The sequence below is a fragment of the Hibiscus syriacus genome, unplaced genomic scaffold (assembly GCF_006381635.1).
Source record: "Hibiscus syriacus cultivar Baekdansim isolate YM2019G1 unplaced genomic scaffold, ASM638163v2 tig00116965_pilon, whole genome shotgun sequence".
Lineage (NCBI taxonomy): Eukaryota > Viridiplantae > Streptophyta > Magnoliopsida > Malvales > Malvaceae > Hibiscus > Hibiscus syriacus.
In genome coordinates this window covers 649,155-668,911 of record NW_024063490.1, presented here as the reverse complement: position 1 = coordinate 668,911, position 19,757 = coordinate 649,155, and the positions used below count along the sequence as shown (strand labels likewise).

Here is a 19,757-nt window from a genome sequence, read left to right as displayed (position 1 = left end):
ACTAATTAAATTCAATATGAGATTATAATAGATTTGGTTATAAAAATATTAAATAAAAACATAATAATTATAGAAACATTAAATAATTTATTTCATTTGATGAAAAACTAAACAACATAAAATAAAAACATTACAATTTAATTAAGTCTATCGGTGTCTCCTTCTTGAATGTGTCCCACAGGGCGATGGTTGTCTATTCTAATGAGTGTTTTTCCTTACAAGTTGCTCTTCCTCTTCACTCTCATCATCATCATCATCATGGACACCAGCTATATTGTATTGATAAATGGATGAATAACGATATAAGCTGTATAGAATAAGGTCCCTATAATTGTATGACTAACCATCTCACCGCTCATAGAGAGGTGCAAACACAGTGAGAGCACTGACATCTATGTCTGTGATGTATGCTGAGGTGGAGGTGTCTGTACTGGAGCACCACCCGCCAAATAAGTAGTGTATAAAGCCCACATTGGATCTATATGCATGATAGTATAATATCAGCCAAGAGGTATCATAAAACCCTATGGGGTCTACACATAACCATACGATGGTGGCATCTGAATCAGCGAGTGTGGCATCTGAATCAGCGACTATGGCATCTGAACCTATTATGGTAGCATTTGAGGGTGATGTAGTGGTATCTGAATCAGTGGGATGGGGATGTAACTCAGTGGTGATGGTGGATGATGTGATGCTCCGGTGCTACAGTTGAGGATGATCCAGAAGCGCCTATTCTTTATCCATGAGTCGGGGGACGATGATGCTGTGAGAGTATCCAGAAGCGCCTATTTCAACACTGATGAATTCTCCTACCTCGTGCTCCCTCGAAATATAGGAATGACTTCTCGTTCATGTTGAATTAGGGAAATATAGTCGTTTGCAACCAAATAATCAATTTCATGCATGTATTATCGGATGGATCACATTGATGTCGATCCTCCCACATCATTATCCAATCTATGTGCTTCATCCCCTAGTTGACCTCTTTTTTTCCCTATCTATCAATGTTATGCATATTGTCGATATTCTTAGGTTCTCCAAGAATATATTGTATGTAACCAAATTGACGAAGCGCACGATCAGTCGGATGTCACTCGACAATAGCATAATATATAAGAGGCACAAGTGACATCCACACATCTAATAGCCTAGTCATGTTAGGTAGGAGGCAAACCCTTATTTCATCCGTCGAATAAGAAGCTCATTAGAACTAAAACAAACAAACATATATATATATATATATATTCGTGTCAAAATAATATTCTAATTATATAACGATAATTAAATCTAAATATTAAAATTTAAAAATGTACCTATATACCAGCTTTTTGATCGATGAGTAAGTGAATTTCTTCCAATTCATCAGGTATGGCACGATGATTTTATTATATACTAAAAAAACTTATTTATATACTAATTCAGTATTGAAATTACCTCGACAATAATGGGAAGACAAACGACGCATTCACGATCGGATATAAAAAAGGCATACAATACCATAACCATGATTGGAGAAGAAGGAGACGGCCGCCAATACCAATTTTATGATGATCTTTTGCCTGACACATTTCTCTAAACAGAAATGCCAAAATTACGGAGCCCCGAATAAATGTGTCGGCTACTCAAAAATTAGTGAGGTGACACAAACACATACAATGAACTTGGTTGCGAGATTTGTCACGCATCAAGTTCCCTCTAATGACTCGTAATATGTATGCCTGAGCAAATGCTTTAGCCTCATCATTAGAACAGTTTTCATTCAGCCATTTAAATTTTGATCGCAACCATGCTAACGGTATTCGACCACCATTGAACTCAGGCGGGATATCACCAAGATACTCCTGGCAGAAGGAATGCCAATCATCATTTTTCACACCCATCTATTGGAAGCCCCAAATGTATATAAACATCTTCCATTGTAATAATGCACTCCCCACACAGAAGATGGAATGTGTGTGTCTTTGGTCTCCACCTCTCAATTAGTGCAGAAATAAGAGTGGGTTCAAGTTTACAGTCTCCGTCACATTTGGCTATGTAACCAAACCCATCCTTAGCTAAATACCTCCAGGCATGACGCGATAAGTCCAACTTAATGTTACGAATAAACAATTCTAATATACGATCATTCCCCTAAATAATAAATATTCTACGAATTTAAATTTAAATTAGTACTAAAAAATTTTAAATTAATATAATTTTCACAAAAATTAAAATAACAAAACTTGACACTATTATCGTATCGGTAAAATGACTTGAGATATGATTTGAATCAAATCGCAGCATCTCATCTTCCATTTTACAACTACAAAAATATAAAAAAATTACTTATTAGAATAAAATAGTAAAAAAATAAAAAATTTAAAAAAAATTCCATCTAAATAATATGAGAACGGTAAATACTATGATAGAACCTAATACTAATTAGAGGAAGAAGAGAAATTGGTGTGATTTGAGTGTAGGCGATATTTATACGGGGAAAGGGAGAGAGCTTAGGCGGGAGTGGGTGGTTGGGGATTAAATAAAAGGTGCGCCCCCTAAAACCCCCTTCCCACGTGTCACCAAAATCACACAAAGGTGCATTTCAGGAAATGTGCCTTTCCACCGTGGTACCAGCTCAGACGAAACCTGCAGGGGGCGCCTTCCCTCAACCTCTGCAAAGCGTGTTTCTTGTAACGCACCTTATTCTCTCTCTGTTAGAAAGGGTACTAGATCGATAAAATATGGGAAATGGGTGCCTCATCGGTATTATTTTAAATTAAGGGTAATTTTCGGATAAAAAACCTAATAACTAATCCCTTTCTAAAAGGTTAATGTGATATTTAGGGTAGTAAACGAACTAACTTGGGTTTAAGTATTATTAAGCTCGATCTAATTCAAAAAATGTAAAATTGAGTTTAATTCAACTCAAAATTCATGAACTTAAAATTGTTATGTTCGACTTGAATTTGAAATAAAAAATGAAGGTCGACTTAACTCGAAATCTTTCAAGCATAAAAATTTTAAGCTCAACTCAAAATTAAAAATTGAAGCTTGAATCAAGCTCAAAAAAAATTTGAACTAAGAATATTCTAATGCTTAGCCTCGATTGAAGCTCAAACTTGAACCTAAAGCACCTGAATGTCTTATATTACATTTTTGGGTAAACTAACAGATACCAACAAACTTTAGGCGTTGTATGTTTAAACTACTAAAATTTTAATTTTGTCAATTATAGCGTTGAACTTTCATTTTTGTTTCAATTATTCCACTGAGCTGTTAAATCATTATTAGTCGAATCGAAATGTCATCATTTTGGTGAAGTGTCTATGTCGACATTTTTCAGCCATGATGGTAGCTGTCAGTCACGGCATCATGCCATTAACGATATAGTGGTTCATTGGTATAATTGAAACGAAAATTAAAGTACAATGTTATAATTGGTAACTTGAAAGTTCAGTAGTATAAATAATATAATGCCTAAAGTTGAGTTGTATCTGATGTAGTTTATCATATCTTTTTTTAAAGGAACAAAGTATAAATGCTAATATTATTAATATTTTAATTTAAAATTTTTAAATATTTAATGTATTATTTTTTTCGAGTTGCTCGCGAGTTTTTCAAGTTTAGTATCAGGGGCAGAACCAAGAAATAATTATAGCGGGATTAAAATATTTTTTTTTATTTTTCATAAATACACTTTTTTAATTGAGGGGGTCCGATATATTTTTTTTGTTCGTTGGCACACGTATAGGTATAGTAGCTCCGACAACCAACAGAAAACACAGTATATAAAGTTGGCAATCAAAAAAGGAGGAAAAGGAAAACAAAAAATGTCTAATTCGCACAGCGATACAATACTTCTACACCCATCCTCTCAATCCGACATCGACGAGATCGAGAATCTAATCCACGCCAGCGTCCAATCCTGTCCGACCACTGTACTCCCGGCTCGCCCTTCCAGCCCACCCAGGGCCTCCATTCCCATCTCTTCTTCCCCCTTCATCCAATCCAACATCCCTCCTCCGCCTCCTCTCTCTTCCTCCACCGTTCGCTCTGCCCCGGCTGTTCCTCCTCCTCCCCCACCCGTCAGTAATTCTGGCAGCCTTGCGGCGACCGGATTCGGGTCGTCTCCCAACACCCTGACGGAGCCCGTTTTGGACACGGTGAAACGAGATCTTTCGAGGATCGTCAGTAACCTGAAGCTGGTGGTGTTTCCGAATCCCTTCAGAGAAGATCCGGGAAAGGCGTTGAGGGATTGGGATCTGTGGGGCCCTTTCTTCTTCATTGTCTTCCTGGGTCTTACGCTCTCTTGGTCTGCCTCCGCTAAGAAGGTTTGTTTTTGATGAATTGATTTGATACGCAGCACAACCGAAAATGAGACCATCAACTGTAATTTAAATCCCTAGATACACTTAGATTTCAAATTAAAAAATTGATTTCTAGCTCATATCTGTTAAAATCTGACGAAACTTGTCGTCTATCCTGGGCTTAAATGAACTGGAATTGGAGTTAATTGTTAGAATAAGAATACATCCTGAAACGCATCACTGAATTCTAAATTAATGGTTGTACTAAATGTAAAATTTGCGTTTTGATATTCATGATTTCTAATTATTTAAAAATATCATTGTTTTCTTCATCAAAATGTTCTTTTTGCCTGTTGCTTTTAGAACCAAAAACTATTTGATACAAGTAACAAACTTCAGAACACCATTGATTCTTTCTAAATTTAAAACATGCTCTGCATTTTTTATTTGAATTGTAAATACTAAAGTTTCAGTACTATAATTGCCAGTTATCTGTGGCAATTAGGTGGTATTATAAAAAAATAGTCTGTTGCATAGAGTTATAGTTTTTGGTTATGGCGGTGTTAGTAAATTTATCCCTTTGATGGATGGATTGAAGTAGCTGTTTTCTGATGGAGTATTGGATTGATGTTTATGTTTTCCTATTTAGACTTCAGTAACATATTGTTATACGCAAAAGAACTAGATAAGGAAAGATTGTTCATTAGGTTGATAGAACCTGTCTGTATTTTTTCCCCTTCATATTGATTCACTTTGATTTTTGCTTTCATCATTTGATATTTATAAACAGAACACAAAGGCACAATATGGTCCCTGCAGCAGACTGCACATTATGAGAGAAAGGCTTAGCTTGTAATTTGTAATTTATGATGTTTTTAATTGTTTGTTTTGCTAGGTTATTCATCTGTGTAAGTGCAAACATCTTGTGACACTGGCACCTGTCAATGGGCTGTCGTTTAAAGATTTATCTGTTTATGACAACGCTAGCCATGAACTCAAGTTGCAATTTATTAAGATTTGGATTTAGAGGTGTATATATAGTCTATGGATCATGTACTCACCAATATGACATTAGTCAGATAGTTAGGATTCTAGGTCCTTTGGGGTTCAGGACTTTTGGAAGGTTTTGATCATAACTGAAATTGTCATTCAATTGAATTTAGCTTTTTAACTTGTTCACCGGTCAGCATAACCACACATTGCCCTAGTATTTGGCCTCTCAATCTTTCATCCATTTAGAGATGGAGAAAATCATTGATCCAACAACATTTACCGATAGAACCTGAGGTCAATCTAGGACTGATTGGAGATAGCTAAGTTCCTTAGTTTCCCATTTGCATGAAATTTTTTCAAGCGCTTTTGATGCATGATGGTGCTGCTTTATATTTAGAAAATATATCAGGTCACTGTATTTTGTGATTAATTTTGATCTTGCTTCTCCTTGTGTCGCATATGTGATTTCTTTTCCTGCAATCTTGCTTCATTGTTGTACTATTTTGTTATCTTACATGATTCTTTTGGAATTTGTATAGGTTATACATTTTTTCAACCCTAAAAGGCATCCCTTGTGTTTGTATCTGGACTATCTTTCTTCCTTTATATTATCATGGTTTCTATCTTTTGAGTTATTGAGTGCTAACTTTTCTCATCCTGAAAATATTCCAGTCAGAGGTTTTTGCCGTTGCATTTGCACTGCTGGCAGCTGGTGCTGTAATCTTGACATTGAATGTGCTACTACTGGTAATTGCATCTCTTCTTTACAGAGTAAAATTTTTATAGTGAGCAAGATTTTGAAATTCATTTAAATGTTATATGTGTTCTAGTAGTTCCTTTTTACATATAAATAGATACCATTTTTTCAAATCTTAGTATAAAAAGCTTTGCATAGGTACTTTCTGCTTACGATTTTCACTTTACGTTCAGGGCGGCCATATCATTTTTTTCCAGAGTCTGAGTCTTCTAGGTTATTGTTTGTTCCCTCTCGATGTCGGGGCCCTAATCTGTATGATGGAGGGAAACGTCATACTCAAGATGATCGTGGTCTGCGTTACATTGGCATGGAGCTCGTGGGCTGCCTATCCTTTCATGAGTACAGCCGTGAATCCGAGCAGGAAAGCGCTTGCACTTTACCCTGTTTTCCTTATGTACGTATCCGTTGGTTTTCTCATCATTGCCATTGATTGAAGTTCCTTCCCTTCAGGGTGTTTTGAAAAGACCGATTAAACCTTACATAGGAATGTCATCTATTTACCGTAAGTTTTTGACCCGATACGATACCGTCAAAGGGCCATTATGCGAATATGATATAGTAGCTGCGTGAAATCATCTGTTCCAAGCTGTAATGAGGTGTTTTAGATATTGGAGCTTTCTTTATTTCTCTCATCTCTTTTTTAGTCTTTTTTATGGAGAAGGGGATTTGAACCCTTTTCTTCTTTTTAATTTTTTTAATGTATCAAGTTGTTCACAAATAAAAGTTGAAATCCGTCGGCATTGTTTTTCAGTGTTTAACTCAAACATATGTGTTTAAAGACGGACATATGATTTTATGTTAAGAGGGTAACACCTGTCCCTCGTCCCTCAGTCATATTTTACTTAGAAGTATTCAGTTAGAATCCTTTCACCCACACTTGATCATATCCACAAAATACGTACAAAATTATATTATATTATCGATTGAAAATTATAATATTCTCAATTTAACATAATAATTATATTAGTTTTACACCATTTTATGATATTTAGGTGAGAGGAAATCAAAGGTTAAGATTAACTTTTTTTTTATTTCCATAGCATATATCTTCTCATTTCCTATTGTTATTTTCAACCTTCGATTTTCATTCCTCTAACGATCCTAAAAAATGTGTAAAACGTTTTAGTTCTACATTATGTGATTGGATCCTAGCCCCCTATATATATATATATATTAGTTAGGATCCACTTGCACATGGTGTAAAACTTTTAGTTTTACAACTTTTGAGGATCGTTAGATGATGAGAAATTAAAGGCCGAGATTAACTTTTGATTTTCCTTAATCTAACGATACTAAAAGAGTTTAAAACTAAAAAGTTTTACATTATTAAATTGGATCCTATCTCTATATATTAATTAGTTTGTAACTGCATCTGTGTTAATGGTTCACTAAACTAATACTCAATTGATTGTGTAATGATTTAATTTTTCAAAAATAAATTTAAAGATTGAATTAATATGTTAAAACTATATAATTTATATAACAAATTGGGTCATGACAAAAAATTGAAAATAAAATTAAGACATAGTCATCATAAATATTCATTTCATTCCATTAAATTTGTCTTTTATTAATTTTTTAAAAGTAAAATATTTTAAAAACTTTAATTAGAATTATTTTAAATATTTTAAATAATTAAATTTTATAAAAAAATATATATTTAAAAACTTATTGATTGAAGGTTTTTAAAATACCTTTCATGTTTTTATTTATAATAAATTTTAGATAATAGGGTAAATTATGTGTTTAGTACATAAACTATCAGTTTTGATCCGTTTTAGTACATAAACTTTCATTTTTTTTTCAAAATCATACCTAACGTTTAGTTTTTGTTTAATTTTAGTTCCTCGCAGTTAAAAACTTAATAAACGAACTGGCGTGGCATAGCTCCGGTGGACAGATGATAAGTTATAGTTATATACATCTTTTTATGATTAATTCCTCCGTATTTTTATTATGATTTGAGTGTAATTGTGGAGATTATGTTTGTTTTTATTAAGGAGGTGAAATGTGGATGCAATGGTAAAAATCAACTCAAAAGCATTTTTTTAGCCTTCTTTGTGAGAATCAAGTCTTTTGGAAGAATGTGGAACTGGGCAGAAGACCATCTTTAATAAGGTGTGACAATGCCTTGTGATTTACACGCGATTGCTATTTGACAAGAAGAATCCAAACTTTTGGAAGCAAATCTAGGATGAAACTCACTTTTACAGATATTTCTATTATTTTGAAAGTATCCGACCAAGAATTAATCTCTTTTCTATTAGGACTTTATTTATTATGAGTTACCTTTATTTTAGCTTTTTTTGTTGTTTGATTTGGACTCATTTAAAGGAGATTTACCTTTCTTTTAAGCTTTTACTCGTATATAAAGAGCCCCTTAGCTCCCTTTAGAGATATCTTCTATAACACAACTTCTTCTCTTCTCTTGTATTTTCATCCCACCATGAGTGGCTAAGTTTTTATTTTCGATTCAAGGGTGAAACAATTTCGTTGTAATTTTGTGAGGCTTGTGCAAAGTCTTCATTTAATCCAAGTAATATTTATTTCTTGTTGTTATTTTTATGAATTCTTAATATTGATTAAATTGATGCCTTAACTCAATATTGAATTTTCTATTGTTATTCATAAGTTTGTGATCCGTAATTATCATGAATGACTGATACAAGTAGCAAGGGGTAAGTCTCATGATTTTTGTTTGTTACGGTTTATTTTTTTGAACTTCGCATTCAACATGATAGTCTCAAGGAAATAAAGGTAAGAAATTAATTGATTTTGTTTTTTTTGTTCTCATGACTCTTACCACTTGCTACGGTTACAAGCAAGTGACTATATACTTGGATATTGAAAAATCGATCTTTTATTCTATGATCAAAATTATAGTCAGATGAAGAACACACATTTGAATTGGAAGTTTGGTAAGAATTGATTTTCATTATTTTTATTTTTAGTTTTATTTCTTTATTTTAATTTCATAAACCAAAACCCCCCATTTTACTTTTATTGCTTAAACATTGAGATTCTAATTTCAGCTCTCTCAAGATTCAACCTAATCTCACTGTCGTTACAAGTTAGTTTAGTAAAAATTAGTTTTTATTTTGCAGGACTTTGACAACCTGTCAAATTGGCGTTGTTGCCTGTGAGTTATTTTAGTAAAATTAGTTTATTAAAATTCGCCAATTTGCAGGACTTTGACAACCCCCATTTTACTTTTATTGCTTAAACATTGAGATTCTAATTTAAACTCTCTCAAGATTTGACCTGATCTCACTATTACTACAAGATAGTTTAGTAAAAGTAGTTTTTATTTTGTAGGACTTTAAAAAACCCTGTCAATTTGGTGTCGTTATCAGTGAGTTATTTTAGGTTCTCTTTGCTTTATTTTATTTTTGTTTTACGAGTCGTTCTCAGATTTCTGTTTTCCAGTATGTTTGTGAAATTGAGAAAACAACACAGAGATTGGGAAAAGAAACCAAAGAGAAGAAAAAGTCGTCTTAAAGAAGAAACATAGATAAATTTGACTGTTAACCATATATCTAATTTTGAAGAAGTTCAAGAAAAAATGACGAATAGGATTCTCAAGGAGTTGGCTGCACCGAATTTAAATCAATAGCCTTTATGAATCACTTTTCGTAATTTTGAGTTAAGATCTGGTTTAATTCCTTTACTTCCTTCTTTCCATGGACTTGCAGGTGTAGATCATCATAAACATTTGAAAGAATTTCGTATTGTATGCTCTGGAATGAAACCACATGGAGTCACCAATACAAAAATTAGTTTAAAAGCTTTTCCTTTTTCTATAAAAGTTCAAGCAAAAGATTGGCTTTATTATCTACCTTTTAGATTAATTACGACATAGAATGGGATGAAGAGACTATTTTTGGAGATGTTTTTTCCCACGTCTAAGGTCGCCAACATCAGAAAAGAAATCTATGGCATTACGCAACCCACAGGCAAGACTTTTGTACGAATATTGGGAGAAGTTCAAGGGATCATGTGCTAGTTTTCCCCATCATCAAATCCCGAACCAACTTTTAATTCAATATTTCTATGAAGGTTTATTTCAGATGGATGAAAGTATGATTGATTCAGCTAGTGTGGAGCTTTAGTGGACCTTACACCTGAAGGAGCCAAGGAATTAACTTCGAACATGGTTGAAAATTCTCAATAGTTTGGTACAAGGATGAACAAATCTATTAATCAATTCAGTAAGGTAAGAATTGATTCTCTTGAAAATAAAATTTATGACTTGACTACTTTAGTTTGTCAAATTGTTGTAGGGCAGGTGCAAGTAACAAAAACTTGTGGAATATGTTTAATTCAAGGACATCCTACGGATATGTGTCCTACATTACAATATCATTCAATACAAGAGGTGAATGCTTTAGGCAGATTCTATAATCAACCCCAAAGGAAGAATGATCCTTTTTCTAACAATTATAACCCAGGATGGAGCGATCATCCGAATCTAAATTATGGAAATCAAGTAGGACAACAAAGATATACCCATCAAAAAATTTTATAGATCGATTCATGCACCGACTCAACACCAACCTTCAAATTCAGGTATGTCTTTAAAGGATATTGTCATACCTCAAAATTTAATTTAAAATATATTTAATTTATTTAATTTAATTAAGGGACAAAAATGGGCAGTTTTGAAAATTTTTGGGTCAATCTCAATTTTTTGGGAAGTTTAGAGACTTAGTCCTGAATTTTTCCATTTTTGGGCTGTATAGAAAATTTAAAAATGGCAAATATGTGGTTATAGAGGCTTAAACCCATGACCTAGGGGATGGTCACTATTGGGGATGATAATAATAAAAATAAATTTTAAGGGTTAGGCTCGAGTTAAATACCCAAATCAGATACCCTCAGCGTAAACCAAACCCCAATTTCCCAATTCCCCCCAAAATCCTTAGCAATCCCCGTCGCCCATCTTCGATCCAACCACATTCGGTCGACGGTGGTGTACACCGTCGTCGCCATCAGATTCGACAGCAACCAGCGAACTCAACCCAACCGGCCACCATTAGACGCGAAAAAGAGAAACTCACTCTTATCATTTGATTCCACTATCCATGAGTGTCACCTCCAGTACCAACAAAAGCACCGCCCCAATTCGACTGCAACCTAGGGTTTCACTCGCTGAAATCCCGCATCGTTAGCCATGGAAGAGACTTCGAAAGTGGGGCGAAAAACTCAAGTTCTCCCCTCGGTTTCTCATTTTTTTTGGTCGCCACGATCGTCCTCTTGCCTCACCGCCGCCGCCAATGAACTCCCCGTCGTCGTCCAACGAAAACCTAACCAGGTTCATTATCTACCATCGCCTTTCTCACCGTCTGCCATGAGTAAGCTTTCGATCACTTTTATTTAATTATTTTCACCGTGTTTTGGATATTTTATGTGTTAGTTTGTGATGCTATACTAAATTAGAGCTTTGGGAGTAATTGAATCCCCCTGAATCTGCTGTTTCCCCATCGCCAGGCACCGACAGAGCGTGCGAGGCTCCTCCTCAAGCCATGGCCCATTATAGAAATGGTCCAGGTAGACTAAACCAGCCCGAACTGGTTTGAACCAGTCTTATTCAACTCAGACTGAATTGATTCAACCCAAACCGGCCTGAGTCAACCCGAACCGGTCACTTTGACCTTTGATCAGTTTGACCGTTAACTTTGACCAAAAAGTCAAAATTTTTTATAGGCCATATTTTATGATTTTTAACATTCTAAGTCTGAATCCTAAGTCCGTTTTGCCAAATTCAAACCTGAAATCCTCCGAATTGACCCGCAAACCTGAATATGCATATGTAATTTAAGTGATTTAATTAAGCACATTTTGTTTAATTTAATTTAAGGGGCCAAGGGAAAATTTGTGTTATTGTATATTTAAGGTATCTGCTATTCTCATGATTATTAGTCTGTCGGTTCCTCTTGATCCGCTCGACCACGAGAGCCTGTGATTACTCGTATAGTTTTGCAACCCTATTAAATACTTGGTTTAGTGTACTACTCCGATAATAATTTTGTTCTGACATGAGTTAGGTTCTCGTACAGTCAAAGAGCATAGTGAAGCTGATGCTCTACAGATCTATCGGACTGATTCTTTTTGCGAGGTGTGTTCCTTGTGTGCCATATATTTGTCTTAAACATATGTTTGAAATACCATGTGCACATGATTATTTTCTCTGATTTTAAATGAATTGTTTGCTCTGATTTAACTACCATATGTTTTATCCAATTTAAGTGTGATTCCTGATTTACTGTATTTTAAATCATGCTTGATTGACACATGTTCTCTAGTTATTATTTTTACTGATAAATAAATTTATGTTAGAACTATGATTTCCTGTTACCACTGGTTGTTGTCTGAAAAATGTTTTTCTTTAGGGTACTTTGGGATCTGGTATGAAGTGTTTGTAGGTTCAACTTCGATCAAATTGGCAATTACTCACATAGGTTCAGCACCGATCAAGTTGGTAATTCCTTATGGACCTAAGGTGACCCTTGGGTTAGCTCCTGGGTCGAATGGGCCTAGTGGTAAGACCTTACGGACCTTAAGGTACTCCCTTAGGGTGACTCCTCTTCTATGTGCATTGGGTAAATCCTTATGGGCCTAAGGTCATACCCCTTAGGTGGGCACCTACGATTCGGCTAGGGTAAGACCTTATGGACCTAAGGTGCTCCCTTAGGTTGGCTCCTACGCCCTTTGGTCCTAGGGTAAGTCCTTATGGATGCAGTTTTGGGGAACTGCATACGGAGTATGGTTGAAGGGTGATTTTGTATTTTCAAGCTAAACACTCTACCGACGTTTCATGACTTTAATAATGAACTGGTTTTGGAAAGTTAATTATATGTTTTATTTCTACACTATTGGAACACACTAAGATCCCAAGCTCAGTCCTCCAAACTTCCCCTTTCAGATACTTTTTGATAGGCGACCTGGACCTGGCACTTGGAGGATCGACTCGTACATGATTATTTTGTTGTAATGTTTTTATCTTCCGCTTTTGTTACTGATGTTAGGTTTGTTTTGATACTGATTATGGAATATTTTTTTACTCAGTCCTTACAACTTTAATTTACTGGAATTGAACTTTAATGTTATCAACTATATTTTTAAAGATGTTTATTCATAATATTGTTTTAAAATATTGAAAATGTTTTGGAAAATGTTATCGTAATATGCTAGATCTAGTAGTAATGCATAGGTCGGGTCTAGAGGGTTACACATATTGTTAAAAGTCTAGCCAATTCTACTCATGCATTTTAACAAGAAACGAGGGATATGATTCATGCACTTCAATAGGAAACAAGGATGAGCATTCAAAGTTTGGGCAATCAAATTACTCAATTGGCCATATCAATTAGTAAACTGGGGCTCAAAATTCTGGAAAATTAACCTTATAAACAAAAGTAAACCAAATAGAGAATTGAAGTGAAATTTCCTTGACGGGCGGAAAAGAAACTATTTCGACATTGATTTCACCTAAAAGAGTCGAGATAAGAAAAGATGAAAAAATCAGAATTGAATCCAAAGTGTCCAAATGTAACATTCGATCCTCTATTATCTTTTTCATCTCACACTCTTTTGCCTCCATTTCCTAGAAGGTTAGCTAAACCAAAGGAAGATGAGCAAAATGATATCAAGAATATATTTGTGAAAGGTTGAGATTAATATTCCATTGGTGGATGCTATTAATAAAATTCCTAAGCATGCAAGATTTTTGAAGGAATTGTGCACCAATAAACATAAATTGTAAGAAAATGAGAGAGTTCATGTAAGTAAGAATGTGTTGGCTATCTTGCAAAAGAATATGCCAGAAAAATACGGGGATCCAAGTATGTTTTCTTTACCTTGTGTTATTGGTAATAAAAGGATTGAGCAAGCTATGTTAGACTTAGGAGCTTAAATAAATGTCATGCCATATTCTCTTTACCGACACTTAAAATTAAATGGCCTAAAAAGATTGATGTGGTAATTTAATTATCCGATCGTTCCTATATTCACCCACTTGGAGTTGTTGAGGATGTTTTGGTAAACATTAATAACCTGATTTTTCTTGTAGATTTTCACATCTTGGGAATAAAAGATAATTTCTCTTCACAATCACCTTTGATTTTGTTAGGAAGACTATTCATGAAGACGTCAAAAATAAAGATTGATGTAGATGTGAGCGCTCTGTCATTGGAGTTTGGAGGAGAACTTCTGAAATTTAGTATTCTCGATTAAATGAAATGGCCTAACCATATGCAATATATTTGTCAAGTTGACATGGTTGATTCAGTTGTGTAGGGAATCTTTTCTGAAAAATACATTAAATGTGAGTTACGATTACATGCACAAGCTGACCTTGAAGACAACGAGACTTACATTGAAAATATGTTTTTAAAACCATCTCCTGAACAAGTAAATTTAGATGCTAACAAAATATTTTCTTCTACTATGTAGACCCAAAAACTGGAATTGAAAGACTTCTCGACCACCTAAAATACGTGTATTTGGGTAAAGAGGAGACATTGCCAATAATAATTGAAAAATGACTCACAACTGAATAAGAAGGGATTTTGGTTCAAATCTTAAAGGATCATAAAGGATATCGGGTGGTTCAACGATGTGACATGAACTTAGACAAAGCTGAAATATTGTCAAGGGTACTACAATTGCAAGAATTAGAGGAGCTTTGTTTAAATATTTGTAAGAACTCTAAGATCTACGAGGAAAAGTCCAATTGTTTCATGATACCGTACTTTTTTATAAACATTTTGAGATATGTCAAAAGGTGTTATTATATGACACCCAATTTAAGTTTATGCCAGGTAAGTTTCGTTCTCTTTGGCTTGGACCATTTATAGTTACTAATGTCTTTCCTCATGGCATGGTGGAATTTAAAAGCTCGGACTCATACAAAACCTTTAAGGTGAATACCCATAGATTGAAAATATTCTACGAAGATGAAATTGTCCCATACCTCATTGATCCTCATTTAGATTTACCAACTTATATCCATGATTGAACAACTCGCCATAGCCAAATTGAGCGAAACAACGTCAAACAATTACGTTATTGGGAGGCAACCCAATTTGTATCGCTTTTTTGTTCTCTTTTTTTGTTTATTTTATTTTTATATTTACTTTTTCTCTTTGAATTTTTTTTCACATACCTATTTTGAACAAGGCATGACCACACTTTATTAAAACCTGTCTACTGATTTTGATTCTCATAAATTTTATTTTTGGACAGATCACTGATTAGAATAAGGCCACGACTCGATTAAAGATAACACATTGAGTTTGTCTCAATTTTAATTATCGTGAATTACTATGTTACCCGTCTTCAACCTAATTTTCATTATCCTCTATTCACCCTAATCTCATTTAAGTCGTCACCACACAAAACCCATTCATCCATTCACAAAAAAAACAATCTCCCTAATCTCATACCCATTCCCCTATTCACCAATCCCCACTCTTATCACTTTTATTTCTTTTCTTCAAGCCATGGAAACATGAACAAATGAAAAGTGATATTACCACCTTGGAGACTGATGTAACGTTGTGGAATCTCACTTTCTTATCCACATCACCTTGAACCATCATAATCCGACTTGCTCACACATCATGTAAGTTCCTTTTTTCTTTAATTTCTTTTGTGAATAATTTATCTTGATATACATTGAAGATAATGTAGGATTTAGGTGTGGGGGAGATATTTTATACATGATTTCATTTTTGTGAAGATTGCTTTCATTTAAAATTGTGATTTTTTTTTTCAAAATAATTAATTACTTGGATATTGAAAATTGATATTTTGGCATATAATCAAAATTACAGTCGGATGAAGAACACATCTTTGAATTGAAAGTTTAGTAAAAAATTGATTTTATTTATTTTTATTTTTATTTCTTGATTTTAGTTTCATAAACCAAAGCCCCTCATTTGACTTTTATTGCTTAAACATTGAGATTCTAATTGAAGCTCTCTTGGGATTCAACCTGATCTCATAATTACTACAAGTTAATTTAGTAAAATCAGTTTTTATTTTGCAAGACTTCGACAACTCTATCAATAGATGATCAATCCGAACGGTGTACTACGAGAGAATGATAAGTCAACCAACATAGTCCAGTTTCAGACCCACCAAATAGTGAACCATGACGATTGAAAGATAAAGAAATCAAGGGGTTCACCTCGATTTGGGGAGATTGAGGCATTTCTGGTGAAAATATAGGCCGAAATGCGTTTAGAAAGTAAAAAATGTGTGAATTGAAAAGTTTGGGTTTCATCAATGGACAAATGCAACAACCAACAACTGTAGAGGCATCGACAGACTAAAACTAATAATTTATCATAAATAATAATGAGTCAAAATTAAAAAAATTGAGTAGAAAAGTCAATAAAAGACATGTTTAATGGAGCAAGGGAGTAATAAAATATTGACTGACAACAGTCGTATTATACGGGAACAAATGGACGGGAAGAGGAAGACGGAAGATATCCAGACATTTACTCTTTTTGTTGACAATCTACCAAAGCTTCTACATTGGAAAGGATTGTGGCATATGTTTAGAAGGCATGGAGATGTGGTGGATGCTTAGATTGTTGGGAAGTTAAACCGAGGTGAGAGACGTTTCGGTTTTGTTCGATTCAACAAAAGAATCGATTCAGAAAGAGCTATTGAGAGATTAAATGGGCTACATGTATCCGGGAACAAAATGGTGGTAGGGTTTGATAAATTCAAAAATAGAAGATGGAGAACAACAGGAACAGAAATGGGAGAGACAGGGAGGAGTTACAGAAGACAAACAAAGTTTGGGGTGGTGTTAGTCAGAAGTCGTAGGCAATTGGTTCAAACAAAGGTAAAAACAAAGAGGATGTAGACAAAATGAGGCTTTCCTTTGAAAGGAAATAGATTGAGAAAGCTTGCAAAAGAATTCAGGGTCATGTGGTAGAAGAGGATTTATGGAAAATGAAGAGATGTTTGGTAGGGGTGATGGAGACAGTATGCACAGTAAGTAGCTTAAACTCAAGGTTATATAAGTGGGGATTATGTGAAATCGAGGTTCAGAGGATGGGAGGGAAAGCGTTTCTAATATCTTTCAAAGATGACGAACTATTCTCGTTTTTAGATGACCTGAATTGGTCCTATTTGAAAGAAATTTTCTCGGAGGTATTTCCATGGTCTGAAACACTGGTTCAACAGGAACGAGCTACTTGGTTGGAAATCTCGGGGATGCCTCTTCATTGCTGGAATACTTGTTCCTTTAAAAGATTTGTTGAGTTATGGGGGTCGTTTGAATCATTAGGGGAAAATGCTTTCTATTCCGATAGCTTGAGAAGGCTACAATTCTGATTTCAACCAAGAATCCAGAAAGGATTAATGAAACAATAGAATTAGAAGTGAATAATTGTTGAAAGTAAACAAAGGGCGGCTGGAAAATTTGGCAGGCTGCTAAATTAAAAAATTTAGGCAGCCAACTTTTGTGGAAAAAATTAAAAATATAATTACAATTTAGTCATAGTAATTTAGGGTATTTTCAAGATTAGTCCTTAAAGCTTCAACTATAAATACCCTAGCTCATTTAGCTTCAAAGCCATCCCAAAACCATTCTAGCTTTCTTCCAATACTAGAGAGAATTTAGAGAGTTTCTTGAGAGTTGTTTTCTCCTTTTTATCAAGAGAGAATTATCATTGTTTTCTCCTTGGTAAATCGGGAGAAGTTGTAATTCCTATTTTCTCATAGTGAAATTCTTCTACCGTTGCCCGTGGTTTTTACCCTAAATTTTTTAGGGGGTTTCCACGTAAATTTTGTGTATCTTTTATCTTCATTTTTATTTTCTCAAATTATCAGTTGCGATTTTGCTCTATCCGATAGCCGTCTTCTGCAACAATGGTATCTGAGCCAGATTTGAGTGTGTAATATCTGCTTATTGTCTTTGTGGTTGCCACCAAAAGGTGGATCCTCCAACATAAGAAAGTAAGAAGGTATTATCCATTCTTTGAAGGTTCCAGAGAACTATTCATGATAGTGAAATAGTGGGAGCTATCCGCAATAGAAGCTATGGCAATGAAATTTGATATTGAAAAATTTAATGGGAGAAATTTCTCACTGTGGAAATTAAAGATGAAGGCCATCCTGAGGAAAGAAGGGTGTCTAGCGGTTATAAATGAAAGGCCGGTGGAGTTCGCAGATGAAAACAAATGGAACGAGATGGACGAAAATGCTATGGCAAACTTTCATCTAGCATTAGCAGATGAAGTATTGTCAAGCATCGAGGAGAAGAAGACAACTAAGGAGATATGAGATCATCTCACCAAATTGTACGAGGCCACATCGTTGCATAATAAAATTTTCCTTAAGAGGAAATTGTACACTCTTCGTATGTCAGAATCTACTTCAGTGACGGAGCACTTAAATACACTGAACACCTTATTTTCTCAGCTTACATCGTTAAGCTGTAAAATAGGAGAACAAGAACGTGCTGAACTTCTACTTCAAAGTCTACCGGATTCGTATGATCAACTCTTCATCAACTTGACAAACAGTAATGTCACCAGTCTAGTCTTCGATGACGTTGCAACTGCTGTCCTATAAGAAGAAAATCGACGCAAGAACAAGGAAGACAGACAAGTAAATCTGCAACAAGCAGAAGTGTTGACAACGATGAGAGGGAGATCAACAGAACGTGTCCAAAGCAGCAGTCATAAAGATGGTAGATCGAAGTCGAGGAGCAAGAAGAATTTAAAGTGCTACCACTGTGCAAAGAAGGGTCACTTGAAGAAGGATTGTTGGAGTCTAAATAAAAACTCCAATCCACAAGACAATACCACAAACACTTCAGATGATGGAGATGTTCTATGTTGTGAAGGTCAACCACCGTGGAAGGTAGAAAGAGATATGCATATATATGGCTCATTGATTCGGGAGCAACATATCACATGACCTCTAGAAGAGAATGGTTTCATCATTATGAACCAGTCTCAGGAGGATCTGTGTATTGTTGCAATGATCATGCCTTAGAAATCATTGTCGTGGGAACCATCAAATTGAAGATGTATGATGGAACAATTAAAGTTGTTCGAGATGTGCGGCACGTGAAAGGCCTGAAGAAAAATTTATTATCCTACGAATTGTTGGATAATAATACAAGTAAGATTGAAAGACGGAAAGGAATCATGAAGGTGTTCCGTGGAGCGCTTGTGGTGCTAAAAGGTGAAAAGATACCTGCAACTTGTACATGCTGAAGGGAGAGACTTTGGTAGAAGCAAAAGCCTCTGTTGCCTCATGTAGTTCAGATTCGACAATGTTATGGCATCAGAAACTTGGACACATGTCAGAACAAGGAATGAAAGTCCTTGTGGAGCAAAAGCTACTTCCAGGCTTAACAAAGGTATCACTTTCTTTGTGTGAAGTGTTCTAGAATTGGTTCACTATGACGTATGGCAAGCACCAGTTACATCCCTAGGCGGAGCAAAATACTTTGTCTCATTTATTGATGACTACTCCAGGAGATATTGGGTGTACCCTATTAAGAAGAAGACATATGTGTTTTCCACTTTCAAAAACTTCAAAGTGTGGGTGGAACTTGATTCTGGAAATAAGATCAAGTGTTTCAGAACAGATAATGGAGGAGAATACACAAGCGAAGAATTTGATGACTTTTGTAGGAAAGAAGGCATCAAAAGACAGTTCACAGTGGCGAACATTCCTCAACAAAA

General features: G+C 34.9%; 1 protein-coding gene across 2 annotated transcripts; it reads left to right on the top strand.

The window, feature by feature from the left end:
• The first annotated feature begins 3,806 nt into the window (after window positions 1-3,806).
• On the top strand, window positions 3,807-6,842 carry LOC120191254 (protein YIPF6 homolog). 2 transcript variants are annotated; one of them, XM_039194238.1, is made up of 3 exons: window positions 3,807-4,313; window positions 5,955-6,053; window positions 6,213-6,842. In XM_039194238.1, exons 1-3 carry the CDS (start codon window positions 3,813-3,815, stop codon window positions 6,471-6,473), a joined length of 861 nt encoding a protein of 286 aa, XP_039050169.1. In that variant the 5' UTR covers window positions 3,807-3,812; the 3' UTR covers window positions 6,474-6,842. The 2 variants fall into 2 exon arrangements, with proteins under 2 accessions (XP_039050169.1, XP_039050170.1); XM_039194239.1 differs by having other exon boundaries at window positions 5,955-6,029; window positions 6,213-6,839.
• The last annotated feature ends 12,915 nt before the right edge of the window (window positions 6,843-19,757 follow it).

Bases quoted from the DNA above. Each gene is read 5' to 3' on its own strand.
- LOC120191254 (XM_039194238.1), top strand. From the start codon at position 3,813: ATGTCTAATTCGCACAGCGATACAATACTTCTACACCCATCCTCTCAA. The intron at 4,314-5,954 runs GTTTGTTTTTGA...AAAATATTCCAG, and splicing joins GGTCTGCCTCCGCTAAGAAG to TCAGAGGTTTTTGCCGTTGC. The intron at 6,054-6,212 runs GTAAAATTTTTA...CTTTACGTTCAG, and splicing joins TTGCATCTCTTCTTTACAGA to GGCGGCCATATCATTTTTTT.